We start from the raw sequence: 18,802 nt of genomic DNA, 5'->3' as shown, positions 1-18,802 counted from the left end.
TAACCTTAAATCAGCCGATGGCTGCCATGTGAAAAATACCCAGATGGCAGTCATCTCTGTCATAGGCCGAGGCCGAGGGCTTTTAGGGCCATACGAGTGCCCCTTTCTCAGATGGGTGGTTTTACAGGACAGTTCACAGGGCTCAGTCCGTGACTCTTCCTGATCATCCACCATCAGTCGCCATGCCCACCCTACCCTTCCCTGGACGCAGTCAGGACATACCTTGGAGTCCAGATCCAGCTGTGTCAGGAGCCCAGGCTCACGCTGCCTTTTATTTGGAGTCAGAGAATGGAAGCGTACCAGTGCCTATTGATTTAGCAGATATTCAGACTGGCACACCGATTCCTTTTGTATTAACCTAACTTTTATTTACTAGCTAATGGAATCATCAAAATACACTGAGTAGGCACCTACTATGTCCATATGTCCTAGTTCTTTTGTGTGTTAATCACTCTCACCTCTTAGACCTGCGTCAACAAATATTCCAGCCAGACAGGTAGGTGGCCAGTCAGTCCACAAGAAATCTACTTACCAGTTCCTAGTAGCTTTAAAAAAGACTCCTTTAATATTTTACAAATGAGAGAGCTTGTCAGAGGCTGGACAATGTAAACGGCAGATGATGCCAGAGACACGGGGCTTTTGCCTTTGTGTACAGTGCACAGGTTTCCAACACGACCTACACATCCGGAGGATCAGGATTTGGGGGGAAAAAATCACTCTCTTCCGTCGACTTTAAAAACCTCAGGGGAAAAAACCTAAGGTAAAAGCAGACCCTTAATTATCCTGTTAGAGCTTCACTATACACCAAACCAAATAAGAGGAAAGGCAGCTTTCACAAAGCTTTGGAAACTTGATATGTATCTAATTCCATCTTCCACAAACCCCATTCATACATCGTATGTCAAAAATGTTCATTAATAATTTAAATACTTAAATAATTTTTAGGTTATCCGTTGGATCTGTTCCGTTAGGCTCGAAACAGCCTCTTTTGGTGCCAGGTGAGAAGCTGCGGTTTGACAGGCTGTCCCTCCCAGCAGACAGGTTCCTCGAGTGAGTACAGGATTGCTGGTACTCGGTCCATCAAAGCGGAAGCGATGAAGACTTCCATCGACGGAGGCGGTTCTGTGAACCACACAGGCAACTTCAGCTTATGTGGTTCGTTGCCTGACCTCTTCTTTTAAGGTATCTCTTCCTAATTTTGATCATCCATTTCACACTCAGTTTGGCAAACTCTGCTGCTTTAAATAATGCCAAGAAGGCCCCACAGAGAAGAGCGATTGTGTTCCAAGGATTGGCAGTGATTATCTGTAAAACAGAAACCAGCATGAGTTTATTAGTTTGCTTCAATTTTGATTCTTGGGTGAGACTCGTGTTACTGTCAAGAGCCCCTCGCCCCAAATTACTGGGGTGACAAGAAAAACATTTGGGTTCCAAAACTGCCAAAACTCTGTACTTGGTTCAGACTATTCCTTCAATGGCCACAGTTCAGAGGAGAAAAACACTAATCCTTCCCTATAATAAAGTGATCTTGAAAGAAAAAATTTGTTTTTCAAAAAAGCACTGCACAAATAAGGTATTCAGCACTGAGCTTTAAATTTTTGGCCTAATTTACAAGTGACCTTGCTTTGAGACAAATTTCCCCTAAACTATGTGCAGTCCATGTCAAGGTCGGGTCCTCCTGCACTTCTCCCCTCCAGTCCAATGACTGTCTCTCCTCCCCCGCTCAGCGCACGGACTCCTGCTCCAGGCCGTGCCCTCGGACTGCCCTGCCTGGGACGCTGTCCTCCAGGCTAGATTTACCACTCCTTCAGGGCTCCTCAGAGATGCTGACCACTAAGCCAAAACCCTCTCGACTTCAGCAGAGATTTATCCCGCAAACTCCTCTGGCAGTTACTTACTGTCTGGAATTAGTCCCTTTACAGCTGGAGATTGCTCTCTCACTCAAAGTTAAGCCCTGTAAGGCTGAGGCCGTCTCTGGGATTTCTAAGTTCCCAGCATGATAAATGCACAGCACTTAAGTCCCAGTTTAGCAGGAAGAACTGAGACAATCTGAGCCTCGGGGTTCACACATGCAAAATGGCTATATGCCACCAGCACTATTTCGGACTATTGTGAAGCTGAGTGACAATGCAAGGGAAGCAGGCTTCAAACATGGGGCTTTGCCTGGCCCAAAATAGGTACCTCATACTGAATACAGTAGGTTAAAAACTGTCTGATCACAGGTTTGACATGAGCAGCTGAAGGTGCTCATTCTTCCTCCCAGTCTTGATTCAGGAAGCCTCTGCCCGTGGCTGCTCGTACGTGGCCTTGAGAGTGGTGCCGGGTGCTAATGGAACCATCCACGTCAAAGAGCCCCTCCCTGTTCGAGTCTCAGCCCTGCGAGAAAGTCTCCCCGGAGCCATAACCATATCAGGGCATTTTGTGATCATCTAAAGGCCAGTCAGGATTAGATTCTGGACTGGCTCTGGTGGTGTCTCACAAATGTTCCTTTGGCAAAGCTGTGCCACTATTCCTTCCCTTCTGAAACCGTGAGTCTGAGAATTCAGCATTAACTGAGGCTCTGTTAATTTTTTATTTGTACCTTTCTGCTCTGACTTAGAACAAATAATGAGGATTCTTATCCTACAGAGAACCACTAAAGAATGGCTTCCAACAGCAGTAATCTAGACGTTAGCTTCATGCTTTCTACTCAGTTCATTTGATTAATGTTACTATGAAGCAGCTCCTCTGTACTGAGCACTCTGCTGGGCACCAGATAAGTCACGGTGAACAAAAACAAGGTCCCCACCTTCAGAGGACAACAGTCAAGTGACGAAGACAAGATTAAACAAACAATACAGGGGCTGGCCCCATGGCCGAGTGGTGAAGTTCGCGCGCTCCACTGCAGGCGGCCCAGTGTTTCGTTGGTTCGAATCCTGGGCGCGGATGTGGCACTGCTCATCAAGCCACGCTGAGGCAGCGTCCCACATGCCACAACTAGAAGGACCCACAACGAAGAATATACAACTATATACTGGGGGGCTTTGGGGAGAAAGAGGAAAAAAATAAAATCTTAAAAAAAAAAAAAATACAGAGCATGAACATCATAAATATGAAGAACAAACTGATTTGGGCTAGGAGAGAGGAGGAGGGCCTGCAAGGATGAGCCCAAATGCTCAGGCCAGGGAGTCTGCTCTCATCATCTTAAGTAATACTCACATCTTGGACTTTCTGGATGAAGGGGTCTTTCCACTCGAAGACCACAAAAAACAACTGAGCACTTTTCTCGGCAGCTGGCCTCTGGTCATTGTAGTTAACCACGCTCGTCTAGGTACAGAGGAGAGAGAGCAGTGTTACCGCCTCGGTGCCCTCCCCTGCCCGGCCCATGGGAAAAGAGGGTAGGGGGCCTCAGACCTTGGCTCTCCTCACACGACGTTTTGGAGGAAGAGAGCCAAAAATCTCATAGACACAACCCTTCTGCAACTGGTACCAGAGACAAGACTTTGTCTTGTCTTGGTTTCCATAGTTCTTCGGGGGAAATGGCTAGGATCTGGGATGTACAAGAAGTGTTTTGGATGGTTACCAAAATCTCATTAGGTATCTGTAGTCGTGATTAAACCATATTAAAAGTACTGCATAAGACTCACAATTAAATGCCATAAAAATCCCAAATTTCAAAATACTTGATCTTAAGAGCTGAGTATTTCAACCGTTCTGGTCTACAGGAACAAAGCACCACCTCACAGGTCCCCACAGCTGAGCGTTTCCTGTAAGTGCGTCGTAGGCATGTTCGCTAAGGTCTGGTTCTCGGTTACTAAAGCGGCTGCGTGGCGTCACAGAGAGCAGACAGGTTCCAGAGGCAGGAGCCCAGCCCCGGGCCAGAGGGTTGGGTCCATCATCTGATCTGAGCCTGCGCTTTGCCACTCATAAAACGGGACAAAATGCCCACCTCACGGAGGGGCGGTGAGGGTCAAATGAAACAATACGTATGAAAGAATTTTAAGCTTTAAAACAATGTAAAAACATTTAAAATTTTTGTTCAAAAGCGTTCATGTGCCCCACCAAGACTTCCAATTCAGACAACAACGAACGGCACATAAAGCAATCTAAAATGCAGAGGTCCACTGGGGTTGTGGCCCCCTTGGTTTCAGAGCACAGCTGGAACCACCAGGAGAGCCGGGGTCCACTGGGGTCACACCCGACTGTAAGGGGAACACACTGAGTCTCTGTTCTCATCTGTTGTGGGGCCAGATGAGAAGGGACCTGGAGTTCCTGGAGAAAAGTGTGGAGTAAAAATCCAGGAGATGACAGTTATCTTACAAAATAGGAATATTTTAAGGATCTGTTGCCAGGGGGGTTGTCGCCTTTTAAGGCAGGAAAAAAGCGCCAGTCGTCTTGCAGAAAACTGGCTTTTAGCCCTCCCCAAAGGCCTCCAATCCAGAGTCGTCCCAGGAGCCAGGACATGGGAAGGGGCAGAGCTGGAGGAGCGCGTAGCTTCTGGCCCATCATGGCCCTGTCAGTTGGAGGAGCTCCTTCTCCTCCAACCCAGCCCTCTCCAGTGCTGCCCCTCAGAGTCCAGCCCAAATGCACCACCACCTCTGCGGAGGAGCAGAGGGGGCGAGAAGAGCCCCGTCTCCTCTCTGCCTCTGCAGGTCCCCAGCCACTGACACACGGGACGCTCAGGCTCTGGGTGTGGAGGCCACAGGAGGGCGGAGAGCCACTGCCAAGGCAGAAGCCCCCAAGGTGGGTGTGCAGCCTGGCTTTTGGGGGAGACTGACAAACAGCCCTGTTGAGGCAACCAAAACGTCCCATCCCCCCATCCTCACTTGCTTTTTCCAAGGTCCTCTCCATGCGTCACCGGGATCACGGCTAGAAACTCCCTGCCTATCTCCTGGCTCCAGGCCAGTGGGCTGAAGACTTTTTGATCACACTTCCCATTAATAAAAATTTTGAGCATGTACCCAACATATTTATAACTTTCTTAGAAGTGATGTGACGTTACTATCATTGTTCTAATGTTACATGCATTTTTAAACATTCAAAAACAGAAAAAGGATGAGATAAAAAATTAACACAAAAAGCAAGCTACTATTTCCCTCCTGCATCCCAGTGGATCATCACGCGCGTGCAACAGTTTAGGGGCCACTGTAGCAAGTCTCTCTTCCCTGCAAATAACTGATCTTTCTGCAGCTGCCCGTCTCTCAGAGCGCCAGGGGGTGCAGGCTAAGGACACAGGCTCCAGCTTCAGATACAGCTGGGCGAGTTACGCACTCTGCAAAATGCAGAGGTTTCTGCACCCCTGTGTTCTGTGAGGACCAGCGGTGACGGAGGGAAAGGGCCTGGGAAGAACACGTAAACCCCTGCCATGGGGTCCCTGCTGATCATGATGACGGTCTCCCCAACCCTTAAGACCCTGCGGAAGGTCATCTCCTCTGTGAAGCTTCCCTCCACCCCAGATGCAAGGGGAGAGTCACTGGCAGTGCAAAGCAAACCCAGTGCCACCCACCTCCTGCCGGAACTCCACTGCTTCCCGCCCGTCCTCCTCCTTGGTCTTCACCAGGGACATCTTGACCCACGTGCGGAAGCCCCCAGAGAACTTCCAGCTGGAATAGGCGCTCTCACAGGCCTGCATGAAGCCCACCCTGTCTGGGCTTGGAGGACAGAGAAGAAAGGACCAAGTCAGTCAGGCCTCACAGCAGGACTCACACGTGGCCAGACAAACTCCAGCCCCTACTTCGAGCCGGTTTCTTTGCTGGCACCACCAGGATGCTGCCTACTCCCTGCTGCTTCTCCAAGTTCTGCTTCCTGGCTTCTAAATGGTGAGGCTTCTAAATCACTCAGCTCAAGGCAAGAACGCGATCCCTGAAGCTCCCAATGGGAGAATTCCTCCTCCTTCCTGCCCCCTCGTTCCCACCACCTGCTCCCAGGGCCATGGGCACTGAAGGCTGCAGACACGCCCCACAGCACAGTGCTCCTGGCAACTCGGAGACCACTGGACGTCAGCACCTTGAGGACCCCTCCCTGGCCTGTCAGCCTCCCGGTGGAAGGCTCAGAGAGGGGAAGAGAGTTCCTTGGGGAACTCCCAGCCAGATGGAACACCCACAGCGTCTGCCTGGGGTGGTGGAGGTGCAGCAAGATCATCAAGTGCACACAAGCAAGTGGAAACGGCAGTGCAGTATTAAGGAAGCTCACGCAAAGAGCACACAGAGGGCATGGGGGTAAGGTGACACAGGCCAGCTTCAAGCGGGGAAAGAAGAGGGAATAAGTGGCCAAGAGGGCAGAAGATGCCAAGGCGGAGGCTTCACAAGCTCCAGAACAGGAAGGACGGGGCAGTGTTGGTGTGAACGGCAGAGGAAGCTGCCTCTCCTCTGCTGTGGCTGCCTCCCTACTTCCTCCAAATGAAGCCCCAGGGCTCCACAGGACCCACGGGGACCGAGTCACCCTCGACTCAGGCACATGCAGAAAATGAGCAATGAGCACTCTGGGCCCTAGAGATGGCACCATGGCGTGTCTCCATGGCAGACAGGAGCTGTCATCCTCATATTAGAAACGTGTGGCTAACACACACCAAGCACTCAGCAAGGGGCAGACACAGTTCCCCAGACCCTGCAGGGGAAACCTGGCACAGGGGAGGACGGCCCTCAAGGGGCCACACGATCAAGGCTGCACCCTCCTGTCTTCAGGAGCCCCAGCACCGGGCTGACCAAACCTCTCTGCCGGATGAGGCCAGCTCTGCGTGCAGGAGTCAGAGCAGCCCCCGCACCAGACTTAACTGAGTGAGGGGTCTCATGGACCAGCTGAGCCCGAGGCCCTTCTCCAGTTGGTCCTTCTTTGGGCCAGTGGGTCATCCGCAGCCCCGCTCCCCTGTCCCCGCCCCCACGCCCTAGCCCAGGGATGTGCAAGGCTGGAATAAGATGGAGTATACAGCAAACCCACTGTGCACTCTAAAAGGCCACCTTTGCAGGAACTCCTGGAAAGAAGAGAAGAGGAGGTAATCGATGGCGCTGAAGTCCTCGCTACTCTTGTTCAGGCGGAACTGGAGGAAGACCAGCTCCCGCTTCTTCACTTCACGGGGCCCCTGCACGACCAGGGCGGACTTCTGCAGAGACACAAAGGCCAGAATCTCAGCCCTGGGAGAGCTGCGTGGCTGCTCCCGACCCTCGCCTGGGGCACAGAGACTTCAGAGTCTGCCTGGAGGCCTGACTGGAAAGCCCAAACCTCCTCAGCGCCCTGGCAGCCCCCAAAGTGACCCTGGCCACACCCTCCTGCTCAGGGAGCCAGGTCGGCGCCTGCCTCCTGCTCAGCCCTCAGGGCAGCTCTCCGGGTCTAGTGCCCCAACCAGAGCTGCATGCGCCTCGTCCCCTGTCCACTTTTCTCATCGGTTGGCTGGGCCATGGAAGCTCTTTATCTAGAAAGGACATGAACTTCCATCTGTTATATGTACAATGTTTCCTTCTAGTCTGTTGCTTTTCTGTTAACTTTGTTTCTAATGCCATTTGTTATATGAAGCTCTAAATTTGCTGTAGTGAAATTTATAAATCTTTTTCTTTACATCTTCTGGGTTTTGCTTGCAAAGGAAAATTATATCAATATTACATCAAATCACATAAATTATATCAAAATTATATCAATATGCTCCTCTACTTTAAAGCACTTTTTTAAAAACTTTTTTACATTTAGAGGCTCTCTATGCCTGGCTTCCAGTTTTGTATACGGCGTGCACAGGGCTCCAACTCTCCAAACAATGCGAAGATGTGGGCTGGACCCCGGGTGTTCACACCGCGCTGGCACCTGACTGGGTCCCCCCCACGTAACTCCTCCCCTCCACAAGCCCGGCGGGTTATTCTGTACCTGTGCTCCTCCAAATGTACTTTAACACAAGCGTGTGAAGTTCCATGAAAAAAATCAACCAGGACTTTTAACTGTGATGATAAGGACTTCAGATTAATTTGGGAAAAAACATCTTTACATCAACTTTTATAAATGCTCTACAGACAGTTGAAAAGAGTGAGAAGTCTGTCAGGCACAAGCATTACACACACTCGCTCTAAATTTATTAACTGTGCTACTCACTTCTCATCCTTACTACTCTTTGTCTTTGATCTGTGAATTTCTGAGAGGTGTTAGGCCCACTCTAAGGTGATAGTATTTTTTATTTCTAACAGGTTTTTCCTAAAATAAACAAACAGTATGCTGTCCTGCACATGAAGATTTATGACTGTTACATCCTCCCGGTGGAGAGAAGTGGAGTTGAGCCTCTAATCCATATTAAACAGTCCTCTTTTAACTCTTTACACCTGGAATCCCATCTTAACTGATATTAATATTGCCACTCCACTTCTTCTGGTTACTGTTGCATTTTCTCAAGAGATCTCTGTCCATCTATTTATTTTCAACCTTGCCATGACACGTTATGTGGCAGCAGAGAATGCTAACCGTCCCCAGTTTCCATCGTCCACTTCCTCCTGCAGAACCAGAACCGCTTCTCCAATCCCAGATTTTAGCAGAACACAGTCGCCCTGCTGGAGCCTCATCTCTGGCCTCAGATGTGGCCACGTGACGGAGTTCCTGGAATATGCCCAAGTGACTCACACAGCTCAGTGTCACGCTCTTAAAAGGGAACTGCTTGCCCTCCATTTCTCACCTTCCTGGGAGCAAGCACGTGTACACACGCTGGCGAGCCAGTGCTGACCACAAGGACCAGGACAATGCTACGGGGATGGCAGAGTGACAGACAGAAGCCATCGCTGACCATCCTGAGGCAGTGCAGCCCACGGTGTGGCACAGCCTGCATGCCCAGACCATCCCCATAGAAAGAAACAGACTTCTCTCTCGTCTCAGCCACAGTGTTTGTCCGGGGTGTCTGTTTTTGCACAGTAGCTTACCCTGTTCTCTGACCAATAAATAAGTTGTTTTCTGGAACTGGTAACAACCACCTAAAATGAGGCATCAGCTTAACATTTGGACATGGGGAATAAGGCGGGTGGCCAGGAAATAGATACGGGTCCCACAGGCTAGAAAGGTGGTGACCTTCATTGTACCAGACCAAAGCATTCAGTAAAAATTAACTAGATTATATCGAGGGCACAAGAGAGACTAGAAAAATAAATGAGAATCTGAAGATGGACGAGGTAGGACCACATGAGACCCCTGGCTGGGTCACTTTCACATGGACTCCACAGCACGCAAACAGCCAGAAGCCTACACGTTTCTGCAAACAAAGGGGAGGGGTGCAGGAGAAAAATAACAACAAGCCAGCCTCCAAGTCCACCCTCAAGCCGCCCCCTGACTGTGCAGCAGGAAGTGGGTATCCACAGCTGTGCAGCCCAGGAAGGGCCTATTTCCTAATTCACTCCGGACACGGCCACGGAGGACCACCGCCATGGCAGAGTCTCCAGCGGGCAAGGCCAGGGGCCACAGAGGACACAGAGGTCTCCAGCAAGATGCTCCTTCCATGCTGAGGGTGGACATCTCCCAGGTCCCCCCAGCAGGGCTTCATCGCTGCCTTGAGAGTAGCTGCTGTGCGCGTCCCATTCTTCCCTTCGCCACGCGGGAGTTCTGCTCTGCATCTCTATTCCTCCTCCCCTGCTGGGCCCTGGTTTAAGGTGGGGGACCTGGGGCACAGGCAGCAGAGAACTTCGCTCTTAGTTTATGGCTGTGGACTGCGGAGCCACATCTAAAGTTGGTGGAGAACACTAATCATCACCCAGAGCTGGAGGCAGTAACTGCAATCACCTTAGTTTTCACGGAAACAACTCTCCTTCTCTGTCCTTATTTCATGGGTTTTTATAATATTCAGCTAAATTACGTAACTATTATAACAAGTACAACAGGCATAAACGGGTTTGGGAACTAACGCAGTGGACTCCTAGTAAATGTCCTACTCAACTGGGGAGCCAAGAAAGGACATCCAGAACGCCAGCACCAGCTGGGCCATTTAAGCAGGCACGGGCGCCCAGTGAGCAGGTTTACAGATGGAACGGACAGAGCTGGGATTTCTATTGTCTATCTGGCTCTTCATTAAAATTTTTTAAAATTTTGCTTTTCATTTAAATTATATTCCATTTCCCTGTTCTTGACTCCACTCTATTTGTCCCTCCGGGTCCTTCTCTTCTATGCTGTTGGTTACATGTAAATGTCTAATGACCCTTAATTCTCCATCTTTATTTCTGATGGATTAGACTCGTGTAGGTCTGGGGTGTGGGTTTCCTCCTAAGCAGATCTCTCACAGGCTCGCCCCGCCTCGGGCTCACTGTGAGGACGCTCCGTGGCAGTGGGCAGGGAATGCCAGCAGGCCGGGCTCTCCGAGTACTTCTCTTCCGGGAAGAGACCCTCTCCTGGTGGATCTCCTCGCTTCCACTGTGGAGGTCCAGCCTCAAGTGCTGCTTTCTCTCTGTCCCAAATGCCCAAGCGGTGAGCCTTCCGTTACCCTATGTGGAAAACAGCCCTGGGCCTTTTACCCAGAAGCAAACACTGTCCCCAGTGGCCCTGTGTGCCCTCGGAGGGCAAAAGGTGTGGCAGGCCCAGTGAGCAGGTGGTCCCGTAGTTACTATCCTGACCACTACCCCACGGCCAGCCCCGCTCTTTGAAGGAGCTCAAAGTCGGGAGGTGGAAGGAAAGCTTTCACCTCTACAGTCCTCTCCTGCATCTGCTTTAGGGTACAGGTTTCCTCTGATTTGTTTGCTCCATCAATCTAACCGAACTTGCTATTTATATTTTGCACCAGTTCCTCAAGATTTCTGGTCCACTGGTGGATACCCTTTCTTAGTTTGCAGGGCTATTATTGATATTTTATTCTATTTTTTTGCAGGGGTGGGAATCATTTCAGCAGGATTTTACGAGGAAGCCTAGAGTAAACATACTAACAAAAAATCTTAGTGTGATTCTTTCATCTTAAGACCCACTGGCAGCTCGCTATCTATCGCCCAAAGGAGCAAGTGCTCCGCAGCACGACCCACGTGCTTTTCTCATCCGGCCACCGCTTCTGCCTCCCGCTGCTCTTCTGGGGGCATCTGACCCTCCAGAAACACCCCATTACTGTAATCTTGCACAGAGGCACAAACACCACATGCAGTTTCTTTCCTCGGTGTCTTGGTGCAGAGTTCCTCTGCCTAAGAAACCTTTCCTTCCTCTCTTTGACCTGGGAAACTTTTACTCAGCCCCTTTCTAGCCTTGTTGAAGCAAAGATATGAGATGAAAAGGAGAAGATGTAAATCAATTCCTTCTCTGCCTTCAAAACCCTGTGCAGGCACCGCTCCTCCCTCCCGTCCACGCCCCAGCCGAGCTGAGCTGCAGGTGACGCAGGCCCGCACAGGACCCTGTTCCTTCTTTACATTGGCCTATTTCAAAATATGGATTCCCAGGCCCCGTGCCCATGAAAAATGGTCCAGTCGGCCTCATGTGGAACCCGGGAACCTATATTTTCAGAAAGTAGCCCAGCGACTCTCTCGAGCAGGCAGTCTAGAACCCACTTCACTGTGTCACCCTGGGCCCACCCTGCAGCCCTTCACCCTTCTATCAAGGACAGGATCTTATCACGTGGTCAGGAATCCCTGACGGTCACTCCGAGAAGGCTGAAGGCCTCGCTGCCCTCCCTGAATGCAGCCAAGCCAGCAATGGCCGCAGCTCCACCTGGCACAGCCTCGTGTCTGCTGGGGGCCAAGGGCCCGCAGCAAGGACTGTGTGAGACCACCCAGCAGAGAGAAGACGGGGCCCTTGGAGGGCGGGGCTGACAGAGCAGCCCACCCAGACCCAGTTCGAGGAGACGGAGTTACCACGGTCTGATTGGAGAAAGGGTCTGTGTAGTTGATCTTCTGGGTGATGCAGTTCATGTCTCCTGGCTGGCCAGGGCTCCTCAGAGGGGGAATGACCTCGTAATGGTGCTTACAGCTGAGCAACTGAGCCTGCCCAGGGTACAGGGCAATACCTGGGGGGATGCAAACAGGGAAAAGAACGTCACAAGTCACAGTCCCTGACCACACCCCTAAAACCATGTCATGTACACTTTTTCACACCCATCAACAACCTGAGTTCAGGACTCCCTGGGTGACTGCAGAGGAGGCAGAAGGAAAGGGTTATAGAGGGTGGGGAGCCATATCCCCTCTCATTCTGCCCTCAGAAAGCCCTATCCTAATCGGGACATGACCCCTCCTCAGGCAGGGGGTGCCCTGGGATGCGGCCTCCCCAGCACCTGCGCTGAAACCCCCACTTCAAAACTCTGCTCTGTACACTCCGAGGGGCCTCAGTGACTGAGCCTAGCTCAGTCCAATCCCCCAGCAATGCCACCCACCTGCACAATCACGGGGGGCCCTCGGCTGTGGGATTCCCCAGATCTCAGTTTCTCTCTCACCTCCTTCTCTGACGGGGGGCTCCACCTGTGCAAGTTGCACCCCAACAATCCTCCCTCTGCCCCAGCCAAGGCACCTGAGCCAAGGCTCTCCTGACAGGAGCTGCTCCGACCTCAGTGGCAGAAACACTGAGAGCAGCACATGGCACCAGACCCAGGCGGAGCTCAGAGACACTAAGAGACCAGAGACAGAGTAAAACCCACAGATAGAGACCGAAGCAGACACACAGAGAAGACGGACAAACATGAGACGGACAAAGACGGGCGAAGGAGCCGTGACCAGCATGCCTGTCGAGAAGCCCCAGGCAGAGGGGACCCGAGACTGGCCCTGCCCTGGGAGTGGGCCATCTGGAGGGTCACCTGGGCACGCTGTGGGCGGAGCAGATGGCACACACCAGGCGGGCAGAGCCTGGGCCCAGAGAGCCCTTGCCTCCCCGTTCCCTCCCATGCTCCCAGAGCCCAGGGCCAGCTCCACCGCCCTGGAGCCGACAGTGTGCTCCACAGCAGAGCTGACTCCCTGCTCTGGGACAAGACTCCCTGCTGAGACAGGGATGGCCGGTGTGGCCTGGGAGCCCCCTCTCCAGGCAGGACCCCACCACCTCTGGATGGCCTTGCCTCCCCCTGCCACCTCTAATCCCTACTTCTCCTCTTCACTGGCCTCTGGCTCCAGCCAGGCCAGACTCATCCTCTCCCGAGAAGCCCTCTGCCTCTCCACACTCACCTTTGCTCCTGCTGATCCTCCTCCCAGAAAACTCTTCCCACCTGTAAAAGCCCAGCCCAAACACTACCTCTGTGCAAAGCGTTCCTTGCCCACCTCAGTTCTGCAGTGACCACTCCAGGGTCCGCCCACCTCTCTCCCCGGATACTGTGCTGGGTGCCCATGGCAGCTCTTCAAGTGTGTACTCCATACCTAGACTGTGTCGACCCCTCCGCCCTGCCCGTGGTGCCCAGCACGATGCTGGCAGTGCACTGGCGGCTCAGGGAGCATTTGCAAGCTATGCTCCAGACCTGGGCCCTGATGCCTGTCCAGGGTAGGCTCTACCTGGGGCGTCGTAGCGATCCACCTCCTTGTAAGACACCGACATGACGGGGTGCTTGAGTTTCTCACGGAAGTCCGTGATGGTCTGGTAGACCAGGAAGACGGCCACGGCCATGAGCAGCAGGTAGATGAAGATGAGCAGCACCGAGAAGACGTTCTTCAGGCAGGCCTTGCTGAAGCGGATGCTGCTGGAGGCGGACTCGCTGTCCAGGGCTGAACGACAACAACACACCTGTGACCTGCGGGCGCAGGTGCAACCAGAGGAGGTCGGCAACCTCCAGGCCCTGCACCTGCTCTACCAGGTGTGCAGGCGGCCACCCCCCTCTACAACCCCCCCACCTCTGCTCCCTCCTCCAAATAATAACACATGGCCCCTGTCAACACTCACTACACACCTACACTGCCAGGAAGGGGACCCCGAGCTGAAGGAGACTCGGTTATCATCTTTAAGGAGCCTCCTCTCTAGAGGGACAGACAGTTACAATCCAACAGGGAGCCGGCCCCAACCTACCTCTCCAGCCTTATCCCTCATCACCACTCCAAGCCCAATGCCCCCCTCCAGCTGTACTAAATGTCCCTGTTCCTCTGGGTGCCCTCCTCAACCCGAGCCCCTCCCACTGGCCAGGCCCCACCCCTGGCCTGAAGCACTTTTCTTCCACAGCTGACTCCTATCTCATGCTTCAGATCTCAGTTTAGAAAGGCATCTCCTCGAGAAAGCCTTGCCTGACCCCTAACTTGATTAGGGCACCCCTTCCTCAGTGCTCCTGGGGCACCCTACATGTCCCCTGTCTGTACATGCCGCTGTCTACATGTCTCTTTATCCCCTAGGCAGTGAGTTCCATGAGGGCGGGGACAGGGCCAGACTTGCTCACAGTGAACCCTTAGCACGGTGCCTGAAATAAGCAAGCATTCGGCATTGATGTGGTAAATGATCAAATGTGTCCTGATGCCATTCCTACCACAGCTCTGCCTCTCCTGCCTGCTCCCAAACCATCCCCAGCCTCGATGACTCTCTGCTCTGGACTCAACTGTGTCCCCCCTAAATTCATACACTGAAGCCCTAACCCCCAATGTGACTGTATTTGGAGACAGAGTATTTAAGGTTAAATGAGGTCATGAGGGTGGGGCTCTAATCCAATGGGACTAGTTTCCTGAGAAGAGTAGGAAGAGACACGAGGGATGCACGCACACAGAGAAGAGGCCACATGAGGACACGTGGAGAAGGCAGCCATCTGCAAGCTGAGGAGAGGGGCCTTAGGAGAAATCGAACTTGCCAACACTATGATCTTGGACTTCCAGCCTCCAGAACTGAGAAAAAAATTCTGTTAAGCCACCCACCCTGGGGTACTTTGTTGCAGCACCCCAAGCTGAGTGACACACTCCCACAGTGCTCCTTGCGCCATGCTATCTCTACTCTTCGGCTGAAACTGTGGCTCCCTGAGGAAAAGCCCTATTTCCTCCACAGCAGCTGAGCACAAGGCTGAGGATGAGAAGCTCGAATGTAAACCCAAAAAGGTATGTGCTTGGCTTCATACCACCTTTCTACAAATAACAATTATAAAATTTGTACAAAATATTTAAAAATTATTTGAAGGCACTGGAGAAGGATCAAAAGCTGGCAGAAACTGGAAGAGAGTCTCAAAAGAAAAGAACTGCACCTGGTGAGATCTGTAAATTTGCAGCTTTTTGCTTGGGGGCCCTCACATCTCTACAAGGCATGGTTCAGGGTGACAGTGGACAGAGTTCAGGGCTGGCAGAGCAGTCAGAAAGGTAGGGGGGACCCCGAAAGGGAGGGAGCCATAAAGGGGAGTGAACTTCCAAATCTGCAAATAAAATCTCCAATTCTTGGCTGGAGACTGCTGAGGGCCTGCAAAAAAGCAGCAGCTGGAAACTGGAAGAACTGAATGGAGATTTCAGCTGCTACTAATGCACGGGACACAGGAGTTTGGAACTTAAAGTTTGCCACATTAATTACCTGCTAAGAAAAAAATTCTTCAAAGGATCATAACAAATCCTCTGTAATGTATCCTTTATAATGTCTAGTGTTCAATCAAAAATCACTAGGCAAAGAAACAAGAAAATGGGCCCCGTACTCAAGAAAAAGAAAAGCAGTCTCTAGAAACCAATTCCAAGGTGAATCAGATGTTGCAATGAGCAGACAGGAACTTACAGAACTTAAAGGACCTAAAGGAAAATATATAGACAAGAAATGCACAGAGGGGAAGCAGAAACTATAAGAAAGAACTACATTGAAATTCATGATTGAATTTTTCTGAAACGAAAAACTATATAGTTCTTAACAGCAAAAGATGGCAGAAAAAAAAGGAGTCAGTGTAGTTAAAGTTAAATTATCCAACCTGGAAAAAAATATTGAAGAAAAAAATGAACAGAGCCTACACGACTATGGAACAATATCTAGCAGTCTAACAACATGCAACTGGAGAGAGAAAATGGGTCAAAAAATAAGGTTTTAAAAAAATAATAGCCCAAACCTCCCAAAACTGTAGAAAAAACATTAATTTGAAGATCCAAGAAGCTCAATACATGCCAAGCAGGATAAATAAGAAAACCACTCATATGCAAATGATAGTCAAACTGCCAAAGCAAACATTAAAAAAGAAAATCTTGAAAGAAGCCAGAGGGGGGAAAAAAAGATATATTACGTACAGGATATTTTATCTAACGATAGGCAACTTTTGATCAGGAATATTTGTGGCCAAAAAATAATGGAACATCTTTAAAGCGTTAAAAGAAAAAAATTTTGTCAACCCAGAATTAAAGTATTCCAGCAAAACTAACCTTCAAAGATGAAGGTGAAATAAAGATATTTTCAAGCATAAAAGGTGAGAGTTCATCGCCAACAGACCTGCACTACAATGCATGCTAAAGAAAATTCTGAAAGCTAAAGGAAGATGACACTAGATGATAACTCTCATCACTGGAAATGTTAAGTGGGTAAATATAAAAAGCTATTTATACATTTTTAAAATTTAGACCATCTAAAGCAAAAGTTATACAACAATCTTGTAAGGTTTATAACTTGCAGGAAAGAAGAACAGAGAAACAAACATACAGAAACAGCAGAATGGCAGAACCAAATCCAACAATATCAATAATTACATTAAATGTAACTGGACTCAACACTTCAATTAAAAAGGCAGAGACTGTCAACCTGGATTAAAAACGAGACTCAACTAAATGCTGTCTATAAAAGATGGACTTGAGGGCCAGCCCTGATAGCCTACTGGTTAAAATTCAGTGTGCTCTGCTTCGGCAGCCTGGAATTGATTCCTGGTCGTGGAACCACACCACTTGTCTGTCAATGGCCATGATGTGGCGGTGGCTCACACAGAAGTAGAAGGACTTACAACTGGAACATACAACTATGTACTGGGGTTTGGGGGAGGAAAAAAAACATAGAGGAAGATTGGTAATAGATGTTAGCTCAGGGTGAATCTTTCCCAGCAAAAAAAAAAAAAAGACTTTAAATAGAAAGATATAAGACTATTTGCTCATAATTATTGCTTTCATTTAAAGGCACAAAAGCAGGGTCTGGCCCAATGGCACAGTGGTTAAGTGCATACGTTCCACTTCAGTGGCCCGGGGTTTGACGGTTCAGATCCCGGGTGCGGACATGGCACCACTTAGCATGCCATGCTGTGGTAGCTGTCCCACATAGAAAGTAGAGAAAGATGGGCACAGAGGTTAGCTCAGGGCCAGTCTTCCTCAGCAAAAAGAGGAGGATTGGCAGCAGTTAGCTCAGGGCTAATCTTCCTCAACAACTACAAAAAAATAAAAGCACAAAAGCAGGATCAGCACAGAACTATCCAAGTGTCCTATGTTGGCAGAGATAAGGAAATCATGCATTTAATACTTCTACAAACATGCATCAAGCATCAACTCCAGATGCAAGAGGTGTGCTATGTGCTTCAGGGAGATGCCAAGAGGGAAGGATTGGTGGTCTGCACTACAAGTCCTAGAGAATTCAGAAGGATGGGAGGACGTAAAATGTGAGATTTCCTTTGCTCAAAGGGAAGAATGGGGAGTATGGGGAGAAGGGCAGAGATCGGCAAAGGCTTTGCAGAGGAGGCTGCACAGCCCTGTGCCTCAAGCACCAGGAGGATTTTGCGTAAGAAAGAATTTGATGTTCATTATTCACTTATTTTCTGAACTGAAAATCAGACCAGATATCCAGCCCTGTGGTTAAGAGCATGAGCTTTAGAGTCAAAGAGATTTGGGCTTCAGCTCCAGCTCTGCTGCTAACTACTCTGTGACCCAGGACACGTTACTTAAGGTTCCTAAGCCTCACTTTCCTTATGTGAAAAGGAAATAATCAAGTCAATTTTATAGGATGTCCAACAGAAGTAAATGTGAGAATGTTGCAAAATGCATTACAGAATGCCTGCTCAATTAATTACTGTCACTGGAGAAACAAAATGCACCCTCTAACCCCCAAAAATGAAGACCTAAATGATGAAGACAGCAAAAATGAAGACCATGGCACTATAATCTCTTAATAATAATGAATTACAAAAGGTATATGCCGAAAACAAAAGAGAGGCGGGCAGAATACAGTGTCTTTCACATAGGAGACATGTAATGTTGCCACGTCTATTAAATGAATAACTCAAACAATAGATGAGCTAAGTCTTGCAAAGCTAAATAGCTACATTTAATTTGTCAGAGAATACTCGTCCATCTCAGGCATGTAAACTATAAACCAATTGGTGTGCCTTGCTATTTTTGGCAAAATACTTCAGAAAGTTTCTCCTTTATGAGGAAGAGTAAATTCCCAGAAGTGTCTGTGAGGTTCCTTCAGGCCATAAAGAACAGGTTATTGAAGGCAATGAACGTTTCCTCTGCAGCTACAAAGAGAAGTGAGGAACCAGGAAGCCCCAAGGAAACCGCCTGGGCAGCTGAGAGCAAAGCCACCACAGCACCCAGCAGGTCCAGTTCTCCTAAAGGAATTTAGGTAATTCTCTTTTTCTGCTTCTTTTGTCTCTGATTCTACTTTTTTTTTTTTTTTTTTTTTTTTGAGGAAGATTAGCTCTGAGCTAACTGCTGCCAATCCTCCTCTTTTTGCTGAGGAAGACTGGCCCTGAGCTAACATTTGTGCCCATCTTCCTCTACTTTCTATGTGGGACACCTACCACAGCATGGCATGCCAAGCAGTGCCATGTCCACACCCAGATCCGAACTGGCGAACCCCAGGCCACCAAAGCAGAAGGTGCACAGTTAACCGCTACGCCACCGGGCAGGCCCCTACTTTTGCTACTTCTTATTGTTATTAGAGACTGTGTGTGTCAATTTCTGCTCACTCTCAGCTTTGCTATCTCCCTTCTCTTCATGTTACTCTCATGACCTTGGTCCGCTTTACTCAGTCCGTCTCCATGAGTCCTACGTTCAGAGCCTCTCCCAGAGAGCACCCTGCATAGGGC

The 18,802-nt window shown here is 49.8% G+C and overlaps 1 protein-coding gene across 2 annotated transcripts in view; it reads right to left on the bottom strand.

Annotated features, from left to right (window-relative positions):
* Positions 1 to 542: 542 nt before the first annotated feature.
* Positions 543 to 18,802, bottom strand: part of PACC1 (proton activated chloride channel 1) — a 30,307-nt gene continuing 12,047 nt past the window's right edge. For both annotated transcript variants that reach the window (XM_046684027.1, XM_046684028.1), the window contains exons 3-8: positions 13,368 to 13,577; positions 11,754 to 11,905; positions 6,936 to 7,078; positions 5,486 to 5,630; positions 3,199 to 3,306; positions 543 to 1,305 (exon numbers count right to left, since the gene is read on the bottom strand). In XM_046684027.1, coding sequence (XP_046539983.1) covers positions 1,144 to 1,305; positions 3,199 to 3,306; positions 5,486 to 5,630; positions 6,936 to 7,078; positions 11,754 to 11,905; positions 13,368 to 13,577 — 920 coding nt within the window. In that variant the 3' untranslated portion in view covers positions 543 to 1,143. The remainder of the gene's footprint in view (positions 1,306 to 3,198; positions 3,307 to 5,485; positions 5,631 to 6,935; positions 7,079 to 11,753; positions 11,906 to 13,367; positions 13,578 to 18,802) is intronic.

Source organism: Equus quagga, chromosome 13 (genome assembly GCF_021613505.1).
Source record: "Equus quagga isolate Etosha38 chromosome 13, UCLA_HA_Equagga_1.0, whole genome shotgun sequence".
Classification (NCBI taxonomy): domain Eukaryota; kingdom Metazoa; phylum Chordata; class Mammalia; order Perissodactyla; family Equidae; genus Equus; species Equus quagga.
The sequence above is the reverse complement of the archived record's forward strand: the minus strand, read 5'-3'. Positions and strand labels throughout refer to the sequence as shown.